At 40.2% G+C, this 27,844-nt stretch overlaps 1 protein-coding gene and 1 long non-coding RNA gene across 2 annotated transcripts; one reads left to right on the top strand and one right to left on the bottom strand.

Moving 5' to 3' along the window:
* Nucleotides 1–211: 211 nt before the first annotated feature.
* LOC148686301 (uncharacterized) lies at nucleotides 212–897 on the top strand. Its single transcript, XR_015949067.1, has 2 exons — nucleotides 212–479; nucleotides 608–897. It is a non-coding gene; the product is annotated as an uncharacterized LOC148686301 (long non-coding RNA).
* NUP133 (nucleoporin 133) lies at nucleotides 803–27,844 on the bottom strand. The gene is made up of 26 exons (XM_035108466.3): nucleotides 27,537–27,844; nucleotides 26,224–26,342; nucleotides 24,465–24,568; nucleotides 23,623–23,730; nucleotides 22,770–22,901; nucleotides 22,344–22,514; nucleotides 21,818–21,973; nucleotides 21,669–21,739; nucleotides 21,019–21,166; nucleotides 20,018–20,162; nucleotides 19,335–19,492; nucleotides 19,065–19,156; nucleotides 16,719–16,882; nucleotides 16,514–16,605; nucleotides 16,205–16,429; nucleotides 15,505–15,627; nucleotides 14,909–15,008; nucleotides 13,379–13,621; nucleotides 11,868–12,001; nucleotides 11,165–11,323; nucleotides 9,945–10,080; nucleotides 8,904–9,022; nucleotides 7,030–7,110; nucleotides 5,822–5,886; nucleotides 1,348–1,436; nucleotides 803–1,038 (listed from the first exon to the last, which is right to left on the bottom strand). The coding sequence occupies exons 1-26, from the start codon at nucleotides 27,707–27,709 to the stop codon at nucleotides 902–904; spliced, it is 3,444 nt and encodes a 1,147-aa protein (XP_034964357.3). The 5' UTR covers nucleotides 27,710–27,844; the 3' UTR covers nucleotides 803–901.

The raw sequence follows: 27,844 nt of genomic DNA, 5'->3' as shown, positions 1-27,844 counted from the left end.
TCTATTTTTCCGAACACATTCAGCTCCTCCACTCTTAGCGCCGTATTAGCACAGCAAGAAGGGAAGCCATGGAATGATAGCAGGGCTTTTAAAACTAGAAATTGGACTCTCTTCAACTGATTTAACTTATGACCTTCTCAGCTGTTGGATCAAGTTCTTCTAATAGGCATTTAGCCAAGGCATAAAAGTAAAATGTGAGGGGAGGCAACTTGCTTTGCAGTCAATCTGTGCATGCTTACCAATCTGTAAGAAAGATTTCCCCGTGACATTTGTCAGATTAAAGCCACTAAGACTAATAAAGTTAGCTATCTACTCTTTTAAGCATTAGAACGTAATTGTGGATTGTACAGCAACCCAGCAACTCAAAGCAGCCTGGTATCAAACAGAGAAGAGACTCTTCCAAGAGAGGCAGGCAGAGAACAGCTTTCTAGTCTTCGTGCCATTACCTAGATGGTAGTAGAACGTGATACCGCTATGTGGTGAGCACCAAAACTTTCATTATTTATGTATAAAATATCTCTGGACCTGCATTGTGTTTGTAACTGAATAAAAAGCATTCTTTAGGATCAGATTGAAAATTGGATGGATTATATTCATTTACTTACAGAAGCAGAGCACAAGTCAGAAGTTGGATTACAGAAGCAAGAGAAGATGTCTGTTCCAAACCATGTTTTAAAGCTTATCTTGAAAGTGCACAGAACAGTTTTCTTAAGCTTTGCAAGTTTTTGTCTTTGTCAGATGGAAAGGCCACCAAAACTTCTAGATACTTAATGAATTCTTTACCATTTTAAAGATGGACATGTTCTTACTTAACATAAAGCTTTTATTGCAAAAAAAAAAATTAAACAGTGTACAAAAACTTCATTCTTTAGAAATGGTCTTTCTAAAATTCAGAATTCTCTCAGGTCTGCCTATAGACATAAAGTTCGTAATTTGCTTTAAGTACAAATTCTAAGTATGGTTTGGATATTAAGTGTTCAAGTTCATCTGCTTGCATTAAGTCTTTTACCCCAGGTAGATATTCGCTGAGTTGAATTCCTAAAACAGAAAGAAGTTATTAGCTACTGTAAATGTTGAGTGATCATTGAAATGCGTACCTACATTTCAGAATAACTTGTCTAGGCCTGGGATACAGTGATATTTTTTCCAAGCACTATCATCAATGGGTAAGTTTTATTTTCAAACCACATTTGGCAATTCCCTAGCAAACCATGCCTTATTTTCAATTTTGCCTGCTGTGTTTATATCTTGATTCCTAATGATATTAATGCCATTCAATGTAAATATATGTAAGCAGAGAACTCACAAAAACTTATTTCTGAGCATATTTCACACAACAATATCTACCTTCTTTGAACAGCTTTTGTAGAATTTTCACAAATATGCTGTCTTTAGATGCTTCAATTGGATCATCTTTGCCTTCTGAATTACACCAACTGTAACCAAAAAATAAAAATTAGTACAAACAGAATATATATATTTTAAAAAACTAATAAATATATACAGTATTAAATCACAATCCCCATAGTGCCACTTTGTGTGTATTTTGATTACAGTATTTGCAGTTATTGTGTATCCTTTACCCAATTTCACATCTTTCAAGGCCGTACAGTATTAAGAATGCTAAAATGTATACTCTACTTGACAAAGATTAAAGTAAAAAAATTAATAATTATATGTGCCTCACTATGGATAATTTTTTGTTACAACTAATAAGCTGCACTTCCAAACACTGCAGGATATATGCATAGAGGCGTTAGTACTGGGCTGTCCCCTGTAGTGGGATTAGCAAACATTTTTTCAGAGTGGCCTATGCCACAGAAAGAGACTTATCAAGTATTAGCAATGGTGTGCAGTTTGCACAACCAGCTTTTTTATTTCAATATACCTTCCAATTCAGTGTTGTTGCATTATACAAACAGCATCCATGCCCTAAAACATTGTCAATGGAGGAAATTTCCTATTAGCACATTAACTCAACTATCAGCCTTAATTTGCCCTATAAGAAGATTTTCAGAAGTGTCTCATTTGTAGGATGCTGGACCAAGAGAAATCATATTTAGAGTTCAATTTCAATACAATCAATAAATCCATTTAGCATGTCTTTCAGTAATGCATTTTTGAAAGCATTGTCAAAACCTTTGCAGAAAAAAGACCTTCTTTAAGTTCCCTTGCCACTACCATTTACTGTAAGAATTTCCTAGGCAGGTGAAAATGGATGCAATTAAAACAACTAAGCATGCTGGGAAAATGATCTATTTCCCTACAACTTCCTTTGCATTTCTATTCGCTACTTCATCTTCATTAGGAGTGAACAAAATGTATGAGAGAAACACAGTCCGCTACCATATTAGGAAGTCACCAAGTGTTCCCCACAAGCCTCAGGGTACTACCCAAGAATTCAGTTGCCATATATAGCTATGAAGCAGGGATGCATAAAGGATTATGCACAATTATGCACATTCCTGAAGAACAGGTAGTTCAAAGTGTCCAATGCAATGATTTGGAGATACATCAAAACTCAAGATGGCATATTCTCATGAATAAGGATTATTCTTGCATAGCTATTTTATCTAAAGCTCAATCAATTGGGCATATCTCTTGAAATGCTAAACATGCTATTCAAATGAAGATCAGTTTCCAACAAATGTTTCGGCTGCCAACTTGGATATCAATCCTTGACAGATTTATATTTAACTTTGTTCTCTCAGAGTTTATATATTATTTGTGAATAGTGATCCCTGTTCAGTGAATCCTTAAATTGTTATCACTATAGTAGGAGAAATAATTAACTCCAAAATCCTAAACAAACTTATTTAGGATTAAGTTCCATTAAGCTAGAGAGAACTGACTTCTGAGTAAACCTGCACAGACTGGGCTCCAAAGGTGTTCACAGATTTCTTTAGTGTTCGGAATAAGGTTACCTCAGACATTCACTCAAATGTCTGAAGGTAGAAACAGCAGCTCAGTCTTGCAAGGACTTGGGAATTTAGCCAGCTGAGCAAGTTTGAATTATTCCATCATTTATGCTTTAGAGACTGAGTATTGTTTGAGAAGGGATGCGGGTGGTGCCTAGGGCTTGCCGATCAGAAGGTCGGTGGTTTGAATCCCTGCAACAGGGTGAGCTCCCGTTGCTCGGTCCCAGCTCCTGCCAACCTAGCAGTTCGAAAGCATGTCAAAGTGCAAGTAGATAAATAGGTACCGCTACAGCAGGAAGGTAAACGCCGTTTCCGGGTGCTGCTCTGGTTCGCCAGAAGCAGCTTTGTCATGCTGGCCACATGACCTGGAAGCTGTGTGCCGGCTCCCTCAGCCAATAACCCGAGATGAGCGCCACAACCCCAGAGTCGGTCACAACTGGACCTAACGGTCAGGGGTCCCTTTACCTCAGGCATCCCCAAACTGCGGCCCTCCAGATGTTTTGGCCTACAACTCCCATGATCCCTAGCTAACAGAACCAGTGGTCAGGGATGATGGGAATTGTAGTCCAAAACATCTGGAGGGCCAAGTTTGGGGGTGCCTGCTAAACCTTTACCTATTGTTTGAGATGCTGACTAGTTTTTGAGAATTAAAAGGTGGGATATGGGGTTTTCATTTGTCATAGGGGCTGTCTGGAACCACCTGCAAACAGGCATGTTCTAAACATCTCCTGACACAAATACAAAAACACTCTGAAAGACCACCTTCAACTGTCTCTCAATTTAGAGCCAATAACGTTTAGTTCAAATGCTACTGTAACTGCAGGCAATTTTTTAAATGGAGCATGTAGAATAAGCCACGCACAGCCTCCCGGGCCACTCCATTTGGCCCACTGGCCTCCCATGCCCTGCCCACACTGCAGTGCCATTTCCCCACTAATTGGTTGCTTCTGTCAACCAGCTAAGTAGTGAGGTGTGGCAGGTCATGAAACCCAAGTTCCCACCCCTGGTGCCTAAGTGATCAGTGACGGCTGAGTTGCGGGAAACAGGGGCACCGCTGCAGAGGCCTGCTGCTGAGGGAGAAATAAATTTCTCCCTCTATCAGCAGCTTGCTGCATTTCCGTGTTGTGCCCTTAGAAAAAGAAGCCTATTTCAAAGCATGTAGTATGAAACACAAGCAAGCTGTCAATGGAGAAATATATTTGACCCCGCCTACTACAGTGGCACTGTAGGGCTGGGAAATGTTTACTACCCGTGATGTAGCGTATTGCCATGAAGAAAATGCAATCAGCAATCATCTGAAGTGTTAAAGAAATGTACCATTGCTGTGCCATTGGCCAGAGACCCACTTGGTATACAGTAATAGTTAAGAGATTCTAGTTGTCCACAGTTCAAGTCTCAGCTCTGCCAAAACCTGTTGGGTATCCTTAGGTAATATTAAATTAGCCCCCCCCCCATCTGTAACAAGAGGGGAATTATTAGCTTCTCTGAGGGCTACTGAGGATGACCAGGTTCACACATCATATTAAACTACGGTTTACTGTGAATGTGTAGTGTGCTCTTCCATGCTACTGAAGTTGCAGGCTTTTCACTTCCTGCTGGGAAACAAACTATGGCCTGGCTTGTCACCTTGTCCAAACCCAGGCTGATGGTTTGTTCACCCCAACCAGCCAGGAGTAGTAAAACGTAAGGACAAAATTTGTTTGGAGAGACACAAATCATGAGCCTACACAGGCAACCTATTAAGGAAGTGTCTTCAATAGAGCACAGTTCTGTCTAAAGTGCATCTTCCCCGTAGCTATACAACCTACTAGTATAATTTGAGAGGCACCACACCCCATATTAACTTGCCAGTTCTTTATCATCATCTGCCAAGACCCTTTGACATGCACCTCCTCAATTAGATGTAAGATTATCATCAAGGGACAGTCTTGGCATTCTTTGCAGTGATGCCCTGGTTGTGGAATGCTCTCCCTTAAGAATTTTGCCTGGCACCCACACTGCAATGATTTAATGATTTAACTAATAATATTGTAGACACTTTAAAGTTTTATCTGCTATCTTGTTTTTGCACTTAAAAAATATTTTATGCTGTACACCAGGGGTAGGCAGAATTTTCTGGTAGATCTCTGGGTGATTTGCAATAGATCAGCAAATATTTTTGACTCAGCAAATATTTTAACAATAACACAACAAAATAACCGCTTGGGGAGGGGGGAAAGCTTGGTAACTAGGAATAGGTTTTTGTATGGAAAGATGTGAGCTCAGCCTCACTTCTAATACTCAAAACAAATCCCTGTCCTCAACAGCTGCTTAGAGGCAATGTGTTCTTCAATTCTAAGCTCATGTCTTTTACACCTTGCTCCAGTCAGTGGATCTCAGGGTTCCAGTAACACACAAAGTAGATCCTGCAAGCCTCAAGTCTGCCCTCCCTTGCTGTACAACACCCTGAAATCTGATACGATGAAGTGTGACATAAACATGTTTCAAAGAAAATATTCAATCTGGTATAAACAGCTGGGAAAACCACAAATTTTAACAGAATATTAAGTGTACTAAGAAGTTTTTATACAATGGCTACAGAAAAAAGGGAGAGATAGGAAGCAGGACCACTCCATCAGCTCTTCTATTTGAGTTTTATATTTCTCCTCTCCCTAATTGCTTCCATTCAAGCTGGTTTGATTGTTATAAAATAGTTGTTGTAAATTTAAGACCTGAGTTTGCTTATTTCCCCCTTCCTTTGTCATCACGTTTTCCTTTTGTGTTAAATCTTTTAGATTGTAAGCCTACATGTAGGAACTGTCTTTGTTATTGAGTTTATGTGAACTGCATTCTTTACAGCCAAAAAGTGGGGACAAAAATGCTTTAAACAAACAAACAAATAAATAAATAAATAGCTTGCTTACCTATCTCTTAAAAGAGCTTTGCAAAGTATTTTAAGTTTAAGATCATTTATGTCCACATCCTCATCCTTCATTCAAAGGAAAAAAGAAAAGAAATATTAAATTCCATTGGAGATTTTAGAGAAACACACATTATGCATTGTGGTTATATCCGAATTCAATAGTTCACAAGCTAAAAACATGACCAGAAGTAAGAAAGAGGGACAATTTTCAAGCGTATGGACCAGAAATTAGCTTTTTGAAGTATGTCTGAAAATGGATTATGACCTGATGGGGAAAGGAGGGGAATCTACATAAAAAAGACTTCATTTATGCCTTTTATTTATTAAAACATGCCTTTTATTCCAGCATAGCCAAGCATATAGAGACTTTGCACAAGAGTCTCTTAAGAAGAAGAATAAAAAAAATGTTTTTCCTGTTGGCCACAGACATAAATACCAGACTGGGAAAACTGTGGCAGGATGAAGAGGGCAAGCAAGAAGATGCAAAGCCATGTGCTTTCTAAACAAGAACAGATCAGAAAGAACAACGGGACCTACAGAGAGGTTCTCAGTTTTGCATGAACCCACAATGTCCAGACAGATATGTAATCATACATGTGAGCTCCTTTAAGGGGATCAGTATATTATTGTGCAGACCTGGTCTGAAATGAGCAGACCTGGTCTGATGCCACAGAATGTGACAAAGAGCACTTAACAGTTTGCAGTTCAGTTTTTGTGAGAAGGAAAGTGTCAATTTGGCTGAGATCACGTGATACAGAATGGGTTAGAAATATTTTAATAGAAATATTAAGAAAATAAAACCTAACACAGGGGCAGACGGAGGACTGAGAAGAGGTCCTGGGACATTGCTAGATCATGAGTCTAGATCCCGACAAGGGAATTACACCAGTGGGGTAATGACATCAATAACTAAAAAGGTGGGTGGAAAATGATCAATTTCCCATACTGATATGAACTGATATTTGACTGATGGCATCACTAAAACTGTCTTCAGTTTCAGTCTTTATGTTTTCACAGGTTTAGCCCTCCATTATTTTTGAAAAAGATGGCTAGTAAGTCAAGCAGTTGTTATTAGATGGGACTTGAGTATTTTGGTAGCTGAGAAATAAGAGGTTATGTTTATCTTTTTTTACAGATGGGGGAGGGGACTTCAGTTAGACTGAAAAACATCCTTGTTCAGAGATCACCAAAACTCAATCATTTCCATACCTCATCAATATACTCCAGCAGATCGAGTGCCTTCTTGAAGTCATATTCATTAGCCCTTCTGTTCTCAGGGGATATGTACAACTATTGTATGAAAGATGGAAGGACATTATTTTTAGACTCCAAAACAGTGTAACTGATCTTGTTAAGAACTCCTTGTGGGAAGACCACCCTGGATTCTAACTCATGTGACTGTTGACTGAAATATGCCTTCATTCAGCTGTAGGCATTTTTATAGTAAGGAAGAGAATCGGGGTTTTAGAAAGGCATTCCACCAATATTACAATGGAAAGATTACACTGCCTATAAGGCTGCTATATGATAGGCTCAAATTTACAAACCATTTAAGGCTTCGGCATTCCTAGCCTATTGTGGTAGGAACATAGTTCCACAAATAAGTACTCTGTTATAGAAGAGCTCAGTGGCAAAGCATCTGTTTGGGCTGCAGGAGGCTCGGGGTCCAATCCCAGCATTTCTAGGCAGGGCTGGGAAAGACTTCTGTCTGAAAACAACACTGAGCTAGATGGACCAAGGGGCTAATTCAGTACAAGACAGCTTCCTATGTGCAAAAAAAATAAAAAAATAAATCATCTGCAATATTCTGGAAAGATAAATACCTGCAAAGGAGACATGCATATTTACTTTAATAGAGTAAGCCCTCAACTGACATGGGGGTTATGTTCTGGAGATCACACCTAAAGCCAAAATTGCTTATAATCACAAAACACTGGGTTCAATGGTGGGTCGGATTGTGAAAGACTCCCCCCCCCCCGGACACCTGTCCCCTTTCTATTTATTATTATTTGCCAAGAACGTAAAGCTGGATGTACACAAGCTAAATGTCTGTAAGTTGTGGGACTGTAGGAATTAAGATCCAAAAGTATGGTTGCAATCACACAAGTTAAGCTATGGTTCAGCACAATGAGCAGCTTTGTTCAGATTATAGCTCTTTCTTTTTTTAAAAAAAAGTTCCTAAACTTGAATGACACCAGGGTTGGAAAGGAAAGGCCTTGCTGATAGAAGAAATTAAAAGCAAGGTCTGGCAGTGATCCAGGCTGGAAGATTATTAGGGGGCATTAGAGCTGCCTGGCTTTAACACAGCTGTTAAAGAAACTCCTCCCCCCTTTCTGCTTACAGAGACTTCTTTTGTAATACCATTGTAATGCCTAAACACCAAAACATTTGGACTCCTGTTTGCCTCCCAGGATGGACTTCGTGGAATGCAGGCGCAGAAAAGGAAAAAAAGCCCTTATATATGTAATACTTTTACTAAGGGTTTTCATTCATAAAAAACATATGCACACAATTTGCCACACTGTCTATCCTTCTGGTTTCCTTCATTCAAAGGACTAAAAAGTGTGATTACCAAGAAACTGTTTATAAGCTTAGCTCAATGGTGCCCCACTGGTGATGTCAGCTGATAGACAGGACTTTCTTGGACAGCCCACCTCCACTGATTCCTTCAGTCTCTAAAAAAGCTCAGCCTTGAGCAGGCAGTGAAAGCTGCAGACAAATTGTTTCCTTCATTGCTGCACGATGGAGCAGTCCCTGCCTGAGCTGATGTCTGCTTCATGGAGACATCGGCTCTGAGAGACTGCTCCAATCACACAGCGATGAAGAAAGACTGCTGCAAAGAGCACTGTAAGCACAAGCGATTTTGACCGGTGAGCGTGGCAATCCACCCGTCTATTGTGATGCCACAGTGATGCCATGTGGCTGCCGAGTTGTTTGCTGGGGTCAGGGGATTAAAGCATGTTCCATTTTCATCCAGCCATTTTACCCAATATTGTTCAGGAACACAAAACCACGTTAGAGAAGAGCCTTTCGACAGAGTAGCTCAGAAATTCAATACCGGTAGGACACTTAGCAGTACATACCTCAATCAGCTGTTGGGCACTTAACACTGGCATTTCATTGAGATTTAATTTTTTCTCATCCAGCAGCTGCTCAGGTAGAGTCTCTTGGTGTAGCAGAAAGCGCTCTTGTTCAGTAATTTCTTGTATACATGAAATAAAAACCACAGCAAAAATTACTATAATTCCTGAGTATAAAGAAAGTATTAACTAATTATGAATATTCCATCACATCCTAGGTTTTCAGTGAGCCTTCAGACCAGTAACTCCACCTCTATCTGTAACCTGCCAGTATGTTCAGTAGCCAAACACACCACTTGCTACAAAACCCCTTCACTTCTTGGCAAGCAACTGGATCGCTAGCTGGAGGGAAGATTTTGACAAGAGGCTTTTATTTGCTGACCTCTAGAATAGAACATAAAGGCCGCCACTACCACCCCTAAAAGTGCAGGTGTGAATCTACCTGCAGGATCCCAAGGGAGGGAATTCTGTCCATGTATTCAGAAGGACTTGTAAATGACAGCCCTTGCCATGTGCTACCTCACAAGTTATTGATAACCATGTGGAAAGCAGGCAGCAAAAATGACACGTTACCATGATAGCGGACCTGCCCCCCCCAACAATTCTGCAACAAAGTTCTATGGAAAATTCCGTAATATCCTAGTGATCATTCTCAAAACGGGCAGGTTGTTTAAAAAGAAAATATACACATTATAGTCACATTACAAAGTGGTGTCATCTACTAGCTAAGCATCATCACCCACTGAATTAACTCCTTACTTCAAATGCTGCACTCCTTACTGGAGCAACATCAGAAAGATGGAAAACTTTCACATTCCAACCACAACAGTAATTGTTCATAGATAACTGTATTAATTTGTTGTGTGTGGCAGCCATGAAGTTCAGTGGGGAACTGACAAACTGCTTTGGAAACTAAAGCTGTGTCATTGGTGTCTCAACCACCATAAAGATGGGATCACAACTGACCTTGCAGATCTAATAAATTAGGGGGTATCTCCATATACAGAAAACTTACTTTAAACTTTGCAATGGAAAAAATAGTACCTTCAATTTTTTCATTCAGCATCACTTCTGATACATCAGAAGCCAGTAGAGACAGTTTACACAGGCCAAGAAGAGTTTTCTTCTTTGCAAAGTACCGAGTTTCTGTATTTGCTAAATTCTGCAGTGTTCGGTTAGCCTAACATTGACAAAAAATACTTTTAATATTTCAAGTGACACAAAGCTCAACGTGTAAGTTTATTTACACACACACACACACAGACAGAGAGAGAGAAAACAGGGACATTAGTAATTTGCGTGATGATTATATATTGTTATTATTTCATAAGCATCATGTTCAAATTCTGAGATGGCCAAAGAGAATTTTCTTCTACAGTGTGCAATTTTATAAAACTCTGGGAATAACAACATGCAAAAGGCAAGATAGGAAAGATGTGACACAGCTGCACTATAGGACACGTGTTAAAAGTCACTGAAAATAGAAATGGTATCAATGCAAGTCTGTTATGAAGAATTGGTATTTTAGGAATACAGTACATCGATTTCAGGTAAATATTTCTATTATGTTTCCTCAAACAAAGCTCTAAAGAGAATTCACACCCCAGTATTGTGAATGGTGGTGACCATTTTAGGCACGTCCAATTGATATGCAATCACCAATGTGTGAGTCCTTTTGGACCAGGAAGAGGGCAGAATGGGGGTGTAATGGGGCGGGTTGATGCTCATTCTACTGGCTCTCATGGGGGCCAGGAGTAGAACCCCTGTGTGAAATGGTCACCTCCTGTAATTATAATGCTAAGAAAGAAGAGAAACTCACTAAAATAGTGACTGGATCTACCAGAATACGAAAAAGGAAAAGAGGAAAGATATTACAAAAAAGGTTACTTGTGTTACTGAACAAAGCTATGCACTATCAGAGGCACACTGCTGGATTTCAGTTTTCTTTTGTTATGCATGTAACTTACGCAGAGTCAGGAAAAGCTGTTCTGCTGGCAGAATCCCACTAAAATGGTAGGTGCAAATAGACAGAGGCCTTCACTTGTTCCTTAGATTACCAAAGTGAGGTGCCTGTGTGCAGTCCCGTTCCCTAGCTCTGTAAGGGGTCTCTACTGAGGACAGAGCGACTACCTATTACAAATGTTGTTGTTGTTGTTTAGTCGTGTCCGACTCTTCGTGACCCCATGGACCATAGCACACCAGGTACTCCTGTCTTCCACTGCCCCCCTATTACAAATACTTTGCTTTTTAAAATAAAGCCATACCTTTTCAAAATCACTGCTGTTGATGTCATGTAGCCAGCTGAGTTGCTCATGAGCTTGTAAGAAGCTGGCCAACTGGCCATGCTGAGCAATGGGCTGTGATAACAGCTTTCCCCGTTTCCCTTTTTCCAAATACCAACGGAAGAGGAAATCTGAAAAATTCTGAAAGTAGCAAGAATGCGGTCAAGCTTGTAAGACTGCAACTTGTGTTAAAAAAAAAAATCTTCTAAAAATGTAAACATTTTTACCAAATGGGACAAGTTTTAACATTCCAGCATAGAAAATATTTGTAAAAGTTCTATCACTTATTTCGCACAAGTTTACATTTCAGGAACAGGTCATCAGTGAACAAATAGCTGTTTACAATGGGGTCCCCCTCACCATTCCACATGACTGGATTGACAGCTGAAACTTACTGCAACACCTAAGTATAGGGCAGGGCATGGAGCACACAGAGTTCTATTCTCCAGCAACTCATTTCTCCCCTAGCATCTGTTGCCTGATGCAGCCGCCTAATGGCTAAGCCTGGTTATTTTCTCTGTAACTTACGAGGCTCTTGGAGAGTCACTATCTGCATGTGTAATAAGACAGCTGCTTAATAGACAAGTCATAATTCTGAAAAATAACCCGACAGCAAGTCTGAGGTTTCTCCTACAGTATACACTTACTTAACAGTCTGTTGTTTGGAGTAAATAAAGAACATTACCTGATCAGCAAACTGTGTCATGTAACGTTGCAATCTGGTCTGGTTATCAGTCTGCTCACACAATTGTACCAATATGTCAAAGTCACAGTATTTTTCTGCTAGAGCAGCCGCCAGCTGGTACTGTCCAAGAGAAACTGAACAAAAACAAACAAGGAAAAACGCTCACAATAAAAACCTGGCCATTTTGTGAAGACTTTTTTAAAATAAAAAAATAAGATCTAGGAGTGTGGGTTTCAAGGGCATTTTGCCTCTAGATAATTGTTTTGTCAGGGTGGGGGACAATTTGATTCAACAAATAGGATTTGGTTACTGTGAGTGAAGGTGGGTACTGCATTCTCCCCAGCAACAAATAATGGAGTAGTAGGACAATACAATTTTTCCTCCTACAGAAGAGCTTGCATTAAAATCTGAATGAAAAGGCCCTGAGTGGTCTATAAGCATTACTGGTATAGAACCAGGTGTTGTGCATATGCTTCAGAAAGGTCATATTGGAATTCATCTTAAGTTGCAGAAGCTTTTCTGATAGCAAGACCATATCACTTCCAGATTTTATACTGGAATCTCTTCTCCAGGTTTGCTGCTAAAATGAATCCTTACCAGGGTACTAACCCCCCCCCCCATGAAGTCATAAAGCATAATCCATTGTTTCAGAATTATTCTGAAATACCGATTCTCAATAGCTGTCCAATAGAACCCAGCTGCCCACAGTGGTCTTTTTAAACTCCTTTAAAAAAAAGTGACTCAGGAATTTAGCAAATGTGTATTTTAAATACTCATTTGAACCACCAGGGACCACCGTACTGCCCGCTGTCTTTCCCACCTGCTTGGATGCAGGATCAAGACCTCAGTAAGCAGAGCTTGCTGCTGGAGAATGGCTGGGAAGCAAGCCTGCAGTCAGACAAAACACACCATTTCTCCTGCCTACAGTGGAGCCTGATAAGACAGATAAGGAACAAGCTGGGGAGACACAGCTGTTGGCAGGGGGGCTTCAAAGTTCCTTATAACTGAGGAGTAAGGGAAAACTTAATGTTAGGGCAGAGGGGGTCTGACTGTAATTCCTCACAAGCCAAACTCTAGCATGGAGAAGGTGCCAGGGAGGAACTCCTAAGCCAGGCATCCCCAAACTTCGGCCCTCCAGATGTTTTGGAGTACAATTCCCATCTTCCCTGACCACTGGTCCTGTTAGCTAGGGATCATGGGAGCTGTAGGCCAAAACATCTGGAGGGCCGCAGTTTGGGGATGTCTGTCCTAAGCAAAGGATTAGGTTCTGACAATAATACAATCACACGTTCATTCATTAATAATTCCTTACCAATTATCTTCCCCTTAAGAAAAAGCAACTCAACATTGCCTAGAATTGAAAAACTAAGAACCAAATTGCACACTGTGAAACCTTCTTGAAATGTGGAAAGAAAAGAAAGAAAGGAGAAGAGTATTTCCTTAGTCCCCTGCTTTCCTATACCCATGGCAGAGACTTAAATGGCGCCCTATATAATAACCGCAGCACTTACGTAGTGGTGACAACAGTTCAGATCTTTTCTGCATATATTCCATTTCCAGACTGTTATAGCGTTCTTGGTACTCTGGCCGGTCCACAGATTTAAGCTGAGAAACGTAACCATCCAGAAAGCAATCTAGAAGTGCCACCAGCTGTTCTGTCACTATGCTACGAAGCTTACTGTTAACCTGAGGGTAGACCTTCTTCAGAATGATTTCATGTTGCTGTATTATAGTCGTTCGTACACCAACAGATGCTTGAGAAGACCGGAAAAATGAAATATTAAGGCATTATTATATTTGGCATATGGAATTTGAAAAATGCCATATGATAGTGTACCAAGGGGAAGTTAGACACAAGAGGCCGTTAAAAAGTAAATGTATCTACATTCCATAGCAAAGCAGCAATCCCCAGCCTAAGTCTTTTAGTGGAAGAACAGCACTGCACAGCAGAGAAAGAAAGACATCCACATTAACAATCCTAGCACAGCCAAGGCTATGACTTAGGAGATGAAAAGGCAACTGCTAGAGCTCAGTGTCAAGTATGCACTCATGCCTACCTTTCCCCTCGTGAAATAATCTGAAAACTTTTGAAACAATAGGATAAAGTCCTGTTCTTTACACCAAAACCTAACACACAGGATTCTTTTCTTTACAGCTTTAAGACCATGGTTTCTAAAAGTCTCTAAGGATCACTACCTGCATTACAAAATTTGACATGGAAGGGATTTCCAAACAAATGTTACAGCCATCCAGTACATAGATCACTGTGTTTGACTATACATGTGCACATGCATTGGAAAGCATTTGTTATAACTTCCATGTAGGCTCTTAATTCTATGATGTGCAAAACAACTTAAAAGCACGAGGGAATGTATCAGATATTCCCCCTGCAAAGCCACCTGTACTGTGATGTTGCACGTAATTATTACGAAAGTGTAGATTTCAAGTTATTGCAGGCAGGAATGTAAGTCTATAATAAGCTTAGGGCTTGTTCACAGGAACAAGTGTTGTACTGAATAGGAAAGAGACTGTGCCTCAGGTTCATTCAGCTCTCATCTGTCTTTCCCTGTCTGATCCCTCCAGGAAGAAAACAAGGTGCAAATATAAATTGTGGCTGAGAAATCACATTTATTTTGAAATACCATTAAAAAATATATATCACGATTTAATTCAGTTTCCAGGGCAACCATCTTAAATGTTAACAGCACTACTAGCCTCCTAATGTTATCTGCACCAGTAAATAAATGCTTATGTTCGAATGCACAGACAGCAGTAATGGCCTTACATAAGCCATAATGATGATAAGCAGGCAAGCATGTTAGCCCAGACGTTTAGGATGAAACAGAAATATTTAAACAATAAAAACGTCTATGTTCAAGAAAAGCAATGAGGTATTTATGAAACATGGCACTACTGAGTTAGAAATTTAAGAGCAAGGGCAATTATTTGAAAGGCTAATAAAGTACTCTTTGGTGGAGTGTATGTAAAAAGAGAAATACTGTGTTACAAAATCATTTATATAACATTTTCTCTATTCTCACCTGTCCATGGAACATATTCTGGTTCCATTTGGGGAGGCTCTCTTATTTTATATAAAGCAGCTTTGGACTGGCGGTCTTGGATAGCAGCTTGCAGCATATCCTAGAGAATATTGACACAGAAGACATATGATGTTACCAAACATAGGATTTTTTGGGGCGTGTCATCTATATATTAGCACTCATCATTTTATAGTATTATTACATTTTACATTTCTGTATCCTGTATTATGATCCCAAGCCACACTGTATCTTCCCCTCCTTTATTCTGTTTCCTATGGGTAGTGAGAATAACCAGTTATTTTACTGCTGCTGCAATTTTCTGTTTTCATCTGAAGGGAAGATATTTTGGGAAATCAACAATATTGTCATTCATTTTCGTTTTACTGCAACATGTAATCTAAAACTGTCCAACCTCCCACTTCTTAGTAAAACTCTAAATTAGTGTATGATCCCCTTATCAAATTTCATTTATTGGAACTGGGAGAATTTAAGCTATGAAATCAAATGGGGCTTTAAAATATTTAGCTGGGTGCATTACGTCCAGTTTCCTAGGTCACTGACTTTTTACTATTACTTAATTTTTTGAAATGTAATACCTTTATGATATTGTTTACATTGACGACTATTTCAGCCCATTCCTCAGATTGCACTGACATATCCTTCAAGACTTGTTTTTCCTTTTCCAGTAAGCATTCAAAAATGGTATCTATCTGTGACACCTGAAAAACGGGGGGGGGGGAGAAGGAACACTGACAATTAACATTGCTGATCAGGTATAAAGCAATGATTCAGCCTGATATTTTATGCACTGAGCAGTTTAAGTGTTTCACTTAGCACGTTAAGAGCGCAATCGCACACCCAACCAAACACCCTGATGCTGAAGGCTGGGGATCCAATGATCTACTAACTACCACAGGAAGCTACCACAGGCACTAGCAGAGCTAGCCTGGAGCTGGAAAAACAAAACCTCTCCTCCTGCCATGTGTGAGCAGCAAGGCTTCAGGTGTGGTGGTAGAGCATCTGCTCTCAGCCGGGAGCTTAGACTGCTCCGCGAATCTCATAAATGGCTTTTCTGCCATTTAATTTTCATTCTTAAAATGGATCCATAAGCATGGGAGATTTTCATAAGGCACTTTCCTAAAGGAAAATTATTCATGTTCCCACCCCCATCCCAAAGTATGGATCTAAAAGAAGAAATCTAGAATGTTACATGGATTCTCATGCATTTTATTATGAAATGCTATTCACACTGAAAACGATAGATGCGATTGTAGATAAATTATTTCTTTATTTCACCTCTCTGAAGAAAACATCTGCAGGAGTTAGACTTGATGGAACGTCATCTTCTCTTTTCATCAAAGCAGTTTCTATTGCAGCATTGACCACATCTGGCAATCTGTAGTGATGGTTCTTGAGAGCAATGGCTGCCGATAACTTTTCTGCATGTTCACAGAGTACCCACCGAGTTGCCATTGGTATGCCTCGTACTGGGAAATTGCCCAGGCGACCAAATAGACCCACCTTGGATAGAGATAATTGTACATAAAAATACTCTTCTGCCACATCCTATATTACCACATCTACACAAGAACATTAAGAACCTACCTGACGAAGAAAGTCAATGAACAGAGAATGGGCCTTTGTCTTATTTTCCAGCTGATGAAGAAGAATGATGGAAGAATTTGGAAAACTAGCCGCTTTGGTACAAAAAAGTGACAAGGAAAGGGGTTTAAAAGTTAGTATAACTTACAGTCTTACTTTCTTAAGGCTGTACAGTCAGAATGTCCATTTTACACATGAGACTTCTTACCTTCAGGTACTGATTCAGCCCATCGTGGGTCAGATGTAGGATAATCATCCACCAAATTCTCACTAATTTGAAACACAGCTCTGTCTAGGTCTGCATCAGGGTATGCATCTCCATGCTGTGGAAAGAGCTCAGCAACGATGATTTGTGCACCTTTCATATTATTACTGAAATGAAGGGAAACACTTGGTGAGTCGACTCTTAGAATGAACATTGGTCCTCACTGGGAATGTTGCTTTTAACTGCACATCCGGAGGTGTCCAAATGGGTCATAATCCTTCCAACTGCTTGGAAGACAGGAAGCTTGTGATTGCACCCCTCCTGCCCATATTCAAGAAAGCCCCTTCTGCTTGCCCTTCAGTTCTGTTCTGTACGACGACATCAGGAATCAGGAAGAACATCCATAAAAGGACTGGGGCTGGGGAAGGTCAGAAGGAAACATAGCCAAGGCTAGCTGTGTGCAGTGAAGCTGGATGCTCAAGACCAAAAAAACCTTCAGGTGATGTGCATACGTGGCAGCCAGCTAAGTGGGTGCCAATGCTCAACTGGAAGCCACATTCATAATAAAGTCCACGGGTCTGTCCTACCTTGGGCATGGGATGTGAGTTAAGTGGAATGCATGAAAACTGCTATCTTGTGGATGGGATCAGCTGGCTGCATGGTGAAATGGGAGCATGTGCCGCAGCACTCATCTTCCCCAAAGCAGCTACTACTGATGCAAGCAGGTCTAAGTTGAAATGGTGTATGAAAGTGCTTGCTGAGGACCATGCAGCCACTTCTGGTGGGAAACCTGCCCTCAGGAGAACGTTCTGTTCAGTTTTCAAACAGTTAGCTAGAGGAGGGTCAGGCCTGGCTTCAATAGGGGTCTCTGTGAGAGTAGGTCTGGCTTGAGTGGCAGGAACTATGGTGGATACTCTACCAGCTAGAGAATTTTGTAAAACCAAGATTGGCTGCGCCAGCAGAGGGCCACTAGGACTATCTAAACCCTGTCCAACTGAATTTTGTGAAGGAGGTGTGACAGTAGGAGAGTTGGAAGGCATGTGTACAGGAGGCCTGGAGGCCATGATGTTATGAGGGCATTCACAGCTTTTGCCCTCTAGATTGGGAACCTTTTGACATCTCTCTTGGTCTGGTGGCTGGTCTCTAAGGCAAAGGGGTAATCTATCATGCTGTCAACTTTGCACAGGCTGAGGGTAGGGTACATGCAATAGTGTTCTTCTATGAAAGTGCTTACTACTGAGCTAATAGGCTCAGGAGATTCCTCTGCAGGTGGTGATGAGAAATCACAGAATCTGGGGTGGACTGACTTTTTTTAAAAAAACAACAAACAAACAAACCTCCGGGTTTCACTTAAAGGATGGCCCTCAAGATCAGGAGAGGGTCCTAGACTCTTAAAACTGCTTATTGGGAACTAGCTCTTTAGCTGTATCTGCCACAACAGCCTCTTCAATCTTGAGGACAAATGCAGTTTCCAACACAAAACAGGAAAAAACTGCTAGGCAGGGCACTAGATGAGAGGCACCTAAGACCAATCAACCGGATCCACAGTAGGAGGTTGTAGACGATGATGCTGTATTCAAAATATTGCCTCTTTATTCAAGTTATCTAAGTATTTCATGGTTATCTTCTGCCCTCTGGGGGATCACATCTGGTACTGCAGCACTACTGTGGGAGAAAGATACTGGCATCGGATGGGGAATAGGCAGAAGCTGCCATAGGTGCTGTAAGGCGAGGAGCTGTGACTGTCTTTACTGGAGGGGTGCATGAAAGGAGACTAAACCCCAGTCACAGCTTCAGCTGGTAGTGCTCTATCTGCTTCCTGTGAACTTGTGCCGTGATGGAAGAGGACGGTGGTGTAATTTGTCTTGTGGTTGAAGCAGGGGTGGGCAGTAATCACCTAACCACCCTGATATGCCTAATGCTAGGAGGTGGTTTTAAAGGAGAAGATTAGCACACTGAAGGAGGAACAAATGGATTCTGCTCCAAATGAAGGAAGACAAGAAACAAATTGAAGGACCAGCAAAGGGAGAGGGCTTCCAAGCAATAGGAGGGATTATAGACTACTTGGACAGAAAGGAGCACAAGATCTTTTGATAGTTTGCAGAACCCAATTGTTCGTTATCTGATAGTACATAAAGCCATCTATTTTTACAGATTTTGGAAGTGCATAAATGGCTGCAGGGAAGAGGAAGAAACCACAGGGCATACCTATTTGCATTATGTTGGCTCTCATCCTCTATAAACGGTAATGCTAAAATGTTAGTATTTCTCTTCATACCGCTGAAGTTTTACAAACCCACAATGCTCCCCCAGAATGAAATATATATTAAACATGACATAATTTTATACCTGCAAAACTGTAAGAAAGCAGATTTTAACATTTTGGTCTTATCCTCTTGCGCTATAATATCCATTCTGGAAGCAGAATCAAATGCAATGCTCTAAAATAAAATTTAAAAAGAGAGAAAATTGTAAAGGGAGGAATAATCCTTCCACAAAAAAGTAGTTTGAAATAGTAAAAATGCTAACTTTGGAAGAACTAAATTATCTAAGAAAATCCAGTGCAGGAATATACACCTTTACTGTTAAAACAATTAAGACAATGCTTTCCTTCCTTACCTCATCATTTGTCTCTGCTACAGAGGAGGCTAAAGAATCCTCAATATCTTCAGGAAGTACAGTGATGTTTTCCCTGGAATGTATGGCCACAATCCCACTTTTTCTAGTGAAAAAAATTGGAAGTCCAGCACAGGAACCTGCTCCTAAAATTCTATCACCTAATGTAGGAAATAAACACAACACAACTTCAACACCATTAATGAATGGCAAACTGTGGGCTTAAGTTTGATTTGCTAAGCTATGTTACAAGTGCAAGTTAAAAGGCTGTAAGGCCTGGTTTTCAGAGTTATGAAGTGAAAAAGGAACAAGACAGAGTTTATTATAAAGTTCCTATGCCTACAATAATAACTCTACATAACACAACAGAGATTGTTCTTAAATCTGAGATTTCACTGTTAGGCCCATAACTGCTTAAGTCATTGAGACTTCAATTCTATACACACTTACCTGGAAGTAAGGCAATTGATCTCAATGGGACTTGAGAAGTGAGTTGACATGTATAGGATTGTACTGTGAGTAAATGGCAAGATGAATAATCACTGCTATATCTATACAACTGCTGTACCTATGACCATTTCCATAAAAAGTAAATACAGTAAATTTTAAAAGCACATTCGTTCTGGAGAGACACTATAAACACCCTCATTGGCTTATTAAGAGCTCAGGCTTCTTTAGGTTCTTACCTTGAATACTGAATATCATTTTCTCCTGGGGCAAAGAAATTCTTCCTGTTCCTGTTGAGCAAGCAAATACCTCCTCTTCTGTGTAAAGACAGGCAGCATGGCTGGAGAAATTTGGGACTACTAAACGACACATCAGTTCTTCAGGCTGAAATATGTTTCATTAAGGGTTAGCAACCAACATTTATAAAAGCATATTACCCTCAACCTGTTAGGCTTCATACAAATGCATAGGTGTCAAGCTAACGGCTTGATCCCAAAGGGGCAGGGAAAACTGGCTGAAAGTGACACATTTGTGGATGGGGTTGCCAACTCCACATAATTTTCCATAATAATATAATATGTTTAGGTTGATATCCAGCTCTAGGCTGCTAACGTAAGTGTTCATGAATAAAATAAATGCTTGTAGTAGTAGTAGTAGTAGTAGTAGTAACGTAAGTGTTCATGTATAAAATAAATGGTTGTTGTTGCTATTATTATTATTATTATTATTATTATTATTATTATTATTATTATATACCCCACCTTTCCCCCCTTAATGCAACAGGTGAACACAGTCAGCATGATGTATTTCCAACAGTGTGTTTAGGATCAAGAAGGTAAAGGTAAAGGGACCCCTGACCATTAGGTCCAGTCGTGACCGACTCTGGGGTTGCGCGCTCATCTCGCATTATTGGCCGAGGGAGCCGGCGTATAGCTTCCAGGTCATGTGGCCAGCATGACAAAGCCGCTTCTGGCAAACCAGAGCAGCACATGGAAACGCCGTTTACCTTCCCGCTGTAGCGGTTCCTATTTATCTACTTGCATTTTGACATGCTTTCGAAGTGCTAGGTTGGCAGGAGCTGGGACCAAGCAACGGGAGCTCACCACATCACAGGGATTCGAACCGCCGACCTTCTGATCAGCAAGCCCTAGGCTCAGTGGTTTAACCACAGCGCCACCTGGGTCCCTTTAGGATCAAGAGCTAAGGCACAAAAAACCCTGTAATGCATAAGGTCAATTACCTGAAATGGTGGATTATACTGGGTGACTTCCACAATAACATCATCACATGTGGGATAACCATTATCCTCTACTGTTACTAAAGTATAGTAGATGAGGCATGGACTGTCACCAAGATGCCAAGCTGCAGCTAAAATCACCAATCCATCACTATTTATTGGAAGACACAAGAGATAAGTATTTACCATGCAAAACTATGTTCAGAAATACCAAGAAGCAAAACAAAGTTTTCTAATTATCTGACAGAATCCACTTTACTTTTCGTAGAAAATAGTATCTTAAGAATATGTACACATGCATCTTTTTACATGCTGCATGTACCGGTAAGCAAATTCATTACATTTATATGCTAAGCCTTTGCATATTCCTTGGCTTTTGAAGGGAGGAGAAACTTCAGCATTTCACAGATTTCCCTGATTGAATTACAAAATTTGACAACTTTTTTCTGGGTGAAAGACATCTAAAACAAGCACAACATGCTAGTAGACCTAAAAACCAATAAGAAATTAAGTATTTCCTAAAATGTCAATTCCACTTTTTGCAAGTTCTGTGGCTTGAAATAACTGACCTTCACACAAAAGGACAATGTATACACTAGTGACTAGTTCATAATACTGTCTACTGAATACCTCACTTTCTCATAAGAACTCACCGATTTTGCTGCAAATCCAAATACTGCACATTGACATCTCCTTTAATTTCTTCATAGTTGCTTTCAGAACCCTGTGCAAATAATAGTTATTAAATATGCTAGCAAGAAAGCAAACACTTGTTTTACATTCAAAATGTACTGCCTCTTACCCATATTGATTCCATGATGTTTTCTTTAAGTATTCTGTTTACATCCCAGCTGACAACTTGACGCTCTGTAGTATCATCTATTTCCCATTTGTAAAGATTTAAGCTGGTCAAAGCATAAAAACGTGAACCGTTTTTGTCCCAAAGAACACTAGAAAGCTGCATTAAACATAAATTATAGGAGCTTAGTGTTTGAGACAATAAAGTTCTCTATTTAAAGTTTTAAAGAATAAAATAGAACTGTTTAATGCTACATTTCAAAAACTAAAAACAAGTTTCTCTGTGCTTTGCTGAGATTGGTCAGATTGACTTTAGTGAGAATTTCAAGCTAGATCAAAAACCAGTTCTGGAAGACACAAGGGCTCACTGATAAGACTAAAGTCCATAGTATCATGGTCAGCTATTGGATACTTTTTGTAGTTCTATTACTTTTTAAAGCTGGTGTTGTAAGACATTTCCCTCATATGAAAGAAACAAAAAAATCCAAATATAGCATTATAATTGAGTTTAAACTATTTTAAAGACTTACTGCTACATCATTGCTGGGAGACAAGATTCCCAGCAGAGAAGAAACTCTTCGGCCTATTCCAGAAAACATGCCTTGTCCTTGTGGTAAGCCATGCTGATGAATCTTGCCACTACTGTCTGGTGTCAGTCGAATAAAATCACTCCTTGAAGATGATAAAATAAAGCTTCCACCCTAAAATAAAATAAAACCCAATTTAATCCTGACAGCTTTTTGTAGCTACTGCATTATTATTCAGTTTTTAAAAAGAGAATACAGACTTGCTAATCCAACTCAGAGCAAAATTTTATTCTGTTTTACATATACACTGTGAGAAAAAAGCATTTAATCACTTATGGACAATGGTCAGTGACAGGATGCAATCCAGATTTCCCAGTTGTTAACAAATGGCCCATAAAATGTATGCTCACACTTAAGTTTCTATTTTACCTTTACAGCTGTTAGAAAACTGCAGAGTGCGCCTCCAAAGTCCGTATGGGTCTCCGTAAAAGAGCTTTCATGCACAAAGCTGGGCCAATAGCGTATAATTCCTTCACAGGTGGCAACCATGATTGACAGAGACTTGCAAACACAGCAAATAAGAAAACAGTTAGGAATTGATTCAGAATCTGAGCAACAAATTTACACTGGTTTCAAGCTACTCATGTCATGGTTTCTAGACAAGCAGCTCTAGAAACTAATTGTGTGAAGGAACAAAAACTCATTTGTGAGGCTGCTGAAGAATGTAAAGTTATTTCAAGTTTTTAAAAAATCTGTAGTGCAGTGTGCCCTAAGATAAACATGCTGATATAATTTATGCAGTACGAGCTACAGGCTAATTTTCTATTTATTCATTCATAAGTAAATTGTAAACAAGACCCATTTGTAAAAGTAATACAATCAGCTCTAGCAAACTGAACACTGCATTATATCATGAGTGTAATTTCTAAATGATCTCCAGTGATGTCGGTTTTCTGGAAATACTGAATTGAAAAACTTTCTTCTGCAAATTAGTCTAATTTGCATAGGAAATTTTTCAGTTTGCATTGGAAAAAATCCCCATGCCTAAGACAATAATCTAATTTACCGTGTTCATTTTACCTGTATTTCATTTTTTTTAAAAAAGCTTTTTAAAAAAGCTTGAAACTGCAAAGTTTGCCTAATATTGTATTCGAAATTGGCATCCATTGATTGTTACAAATGAACTTAAAATATGCTCCACATCACTTGTGATCCTGTAACAAAAGATGGGATTCATTACTTTCCTAAATGATATCCCCAAAATAAATGTTAAGTTTCTCACCTGTAAAGAAGGTGCTTCACCAGAGGCATTAAGAGAAGATATTGCCACTAAGCTTGAACTCCACAGATAGTCGCTAGGTGGTAACTGAAGTTCCTTACATGCAGACAACTGCAAAACACACACATCATTTTATGATGCTTCTTTTATGAGTTTCTTGAACAAAATGAAGTAGTCTATATTATCAGTTCAGTGTCTACTACAGGGACTTTGGAAACAGCAATGGTGCAGAAGCAACAGGAAGTGGAAATTTCGGTCACAGCTGAAATGCAGTTTTTGCATTCATGAGCTAGCACAAATGTTCTGCGATGGAAAAGCATGTGAATAAGAAGCCATGTGCTTTGTACTTCCTCCTGTATCACCAACACATCAAAGTTGCACTAAGGCCTAGTTCTCGTATACAGCATATGAGATGGCATATGAAATGTAGATTTGACTGTACTCATGAGTAAATGGATGAAAGCAGGAAATATCACCACTAGAATATATTGCTAGTTTCTGACAAAACATTAGGGCTACAATCCTAACCATACATACCTGGAAGCTCCACTGAACTCAAAACAGTCTTTTGAGGCTACTTAAAGACTCAGTGAGACAACAGGAAATAGGAAACCTATTAAGGCGAACACTAGTTTTCACTTTCCAATCATGTAAGGTCTTAACATTTTGCAGAGAGGACTTTAAACGTGGCAACACAGAAGTACCTTAAGTTGATATCAATGAGGCTCATAGCAATGCCACTGTTTTGAGGTTGCTCATTTGCTACAACACTTTATTTTGAAGATTTATATTACTGTATAACAAAAAACCTACATTTCTATATTTTTGACGTACTATTATCTTACCTTAGCAACCGGAGACTGACCAATCTTCCAAATAATCAGTCTGTCTTTGTAGACTAGCCAAGCCCATCCACTTTCATCTAGATGCACATTCAAATGGTCCTCAGCTACAAGAATGAACAAAATCTTAAATTTATCATACCTGAGGCATAGCAGAATAAGATACCCAAGTGTATATTTGAAGCCCTATACAGTGGTGCCTCGCTAGACGAATTTAATTCGTTCCACGAGTCAATTCGTATAACGAAAAATTCGTCTAGCGAATCCCATAGGAATGCATTGATTTTTTTTTTGCCCATAGGAACGCATTAATTGAATTTCAATGCATTCCTATGGGAAACCGTGATTCGCTAGACGAATTTTTTTAAAAGCAATTTCGTCTTGCGAGGCAAAAAACTATTCATTAAGCGAAAAATTCGTCTTACAGGGCATTCATCTAGCGAGGCACCACTGTACATTTTATTGAATGGCACCTACTTTACCCAGTGTTGTTTGAGGACATAGCCCACTTAAAACCATTACCATTATGATGACTTCCTAGAATAGGTCCTTTACAGTTTGTGGGTAACGTTAAATAAAAAGCAACATTGCTAGCAGATGACCCACATGTATTTAGATGATTTTTACCCCACCTTTTGCAAAACAGTTCCAAAGAACTTTACAATAAAAACTAATAATACATAATAAGTAAAAACATCAGCATATAAAACAATAAACAAAGCTAATAAAATCAGCAGCTGAAATAAAAATAAAACAGGTGATTTTCAGTTTTCCAGCTCAATGCATGCTTCCTCTCACACATCACCTGGGTTTCTGTTCCATCCCGTCAACTTGCATTTCATGGCCATTGAGCAGTTCCTACTGAGCTCTTTTGAGGGCTTCCCCCCTTTCTTTCTAAATTTTTAATACCTACAAACCTCGGGGTTTCCCAGAGTCTGTTCTTCCCTTATGTGTGGGTGATGCCATTTTGGCAACAGAAGCAACAGCTTTCACAGCCTGAAAATCAGAATTAGTGGGGTTGATGATGACTGTGCACCAGATAAATATGCCTAGGAAGGGAGTTCCATGACTTGGACATCACCACACTGCGGTGGTGGCCTAAACTTTAAAGTAGGGGCATCTGAATAGAAACTTATGAGAAAAATCTACACTGTGTGGAATAAGTTATTCCTCTGACTATCCAGACCATTTAAGGGTTTGATGGTCAAAACCAGAGCACTGATTTTAACATGGAATCATACTGGCAATCAGTGAAGATCTTCCAACATTGCTGTATTATGGTCATGGTAGTCAGTCAGTTACCACTCTGGCAATTGTATTCTGAACCCATTGCTTCTGGGTGTTTTTAAAAGGCAGCCCCATGTTCAGTGCATTACATTAACCTGCCATAGATGTTATCAGAGCATGGACAACTTTGGGCAGACTATTTCTCTCCAGGCAGAGTGAAGCTTGCACACTGACTGAAGTTGGAAAAGGCATGACGCATTTCTGAAGCCATCTGCACAATGATGGATCTAAGAACACACTCAAACTTTGACCCCCCTCCCTTAAGTGGGAGTGTAAACCCATCTAAGGCAGGCTGAATTTCACATCTTTGGTTTGTTAAGCCATTACCCCATGCCATCAATTCCTTGTCTGGAATAAGCAATATCACATGTATGAGCACAAGCACTAATTTACATCTTTATATTTCAAACTTAACTGCATGCTGACTGAAACATTTATCTAGTCTAGGAACATTAGAAGGAATTAAACTACTTACCATCAGCCATTCTCAATGCCTCCATAATCTTTACTGGCAGAGGTGAACCAAAGCTTTTCACATCATAGTTGATGGTTTCACTTCCTGATGGATGATGTACAACTTTTGTGGGTGTACCTCTAAGCAAAAAGATGTATGTAATGTCATAAACACTTCAAATATTTCAGTTTCAATTGAGTAAATTGCATTAATCCAATACCATGTTATGTTCTTTTCATTTTCTTGTTCGGTAATTGTTTGAACAAATGTGTACCTTTTTTAGCTATTCAACCAAATGTTTCATCAGTTTATAGCAGCTTTCACATTTCACTTCACTTCTGCATTGTTTCTGTTGTGCAAGGGAGTGGTGCCTGCTGCCTTGAAAAAGATGCATAGCTGCCAAGTTTTCCCTTTTCTCGCGAGGAAGCCTATTCAGCATAAGGGAAAATCCCTTAAAATAAGGGATAACTTGGCAGCTATGAAAAGATGGTTGTGCAACCATCCTAAAGAAACTGGCCTCGGACCCCTTGGATTGGAATAACTACTAAACAGTCACAAAAGCTGGCTCCTTGGGGCAAGTGATGTAGAAAACTGAAGTGAGGCACCTGCATGCTTTCTTGGCAGACAGACAGATTATTTAGATACATTCCAATCTGTTTCCAGGCCTGATCATGACACAAGAGTTGGCCTTGGTTACACCCCCCCCCCAATGGATAACCTTTACAGAGAACAGGACAGCAAGAATCCAACCTTGCTCCTGCTTCCTGCCCCCTTTGTGGTACTTGATACCATTCACTCTGGCAGCCTCCTGGACTGGCTCTGTGGCATGGGAATCAGGGGCACACACAGCAGTTCTTGTCCTACTTTCTGGACCATGAATAGAATTGGGAGAGGGCTTTTCAGCCCTCTGGAAATCACGATATGGTGTACTGCAGTTTATCCCCAATGCAATTTAATAGAGGACAGTTATATGACACTTGAGCATTCGTCTTGCTTCCATCCCAATTTGTTTAAATATCTTCCCATCAAGTCATTTGTTCACCCCACACTTTGCAGTGAATTTCCTCTTCACTAGTACAAAGTCAAGTTCTTTTTGAACAGTGGATTTGCTGCCCTAGGGCGACACAGCCTTTTATTCCACCTTCAACTCAGCAAACCTAGTTCCGGGATGCGCTTAAATCCCTTCCACAAAACAGCGACGGCCTGGAGGCGCCCTTCAAGAGGAAAATCAACATGCGAGACGGGCAGCCGATGTCCTGACCAGGGAAGAAAAAGCTCCCTCCCGTGGCCGGGCTGCCAGGCAGAGCAGGGGGGGGGGCGGACCCCTCACTCACCGCGCAGACAGAGAACTGACGCTCCTTCTGGTCACCGGCGAGAACAAAGCCGGGGAACTGAGGGACGAGGTCACGAAGGCCTGCTGGCCCTTCCGGCCTCCACTCCGGAGGCCTCTCCGGCTGGACCCGCCGCCCGCCGCCGTGTGAGGCGAGCCGGGGGTTGAAGGGAACATCGCGAGCTCGGCAAGAAGAGCCCAAAGGCTTCGCAAAACACAGCGGCGACGGCGCTCAGTGAACTCGCGCGCTGCAGGCGCCCCCGTTTGACGTGCCGGCTTGCTGGCGCGTCGGATTTGCGTCACCCCTGCCCC

This window comes from Zootoca vivipara, chromosome 3, assembly GCF_965207765.1.
Source record: "Zootoca vivipara chromosome 3, rZooViv2.hap1.1, whole genome shotgun sequence".
In the NCBI taxonomy this organism is placed as follows: domain Eukaryota; kingdom Metazoa; phylum Chordata; class Lepidosauria; order Squamata; family Lacertidae; genus Zootoca; species Zootoca vivipara.
Note: the sequence above shows the minus strand (reverse complement) of the source record. Positions and strands in the feature narration are given on the sequence as shown.

Coding starts and splice junctions, on each gene's coding strand:
- NUP133 (XM_035108466.3), bottom strand. CDS start 27,709: ATGTTCCCTTCAACCCCCGGCTCGCCTCACACGGCGGCGGGCGGCGGG. Junction 16,883..19,064: donor GCTTTCTTACAGTTTTGCAG/GTATAAAATTAT, acceptor CCTTCATTTCAG/TAATAATATGAAAGGTGCAC. Junction 13,622..14,908: donor AGAATATGTTCCATGGACAG/GTGAGAATAGAG, acceptor GGTCTTCTCAAG/CATCTGTTGGTGTACGAACG.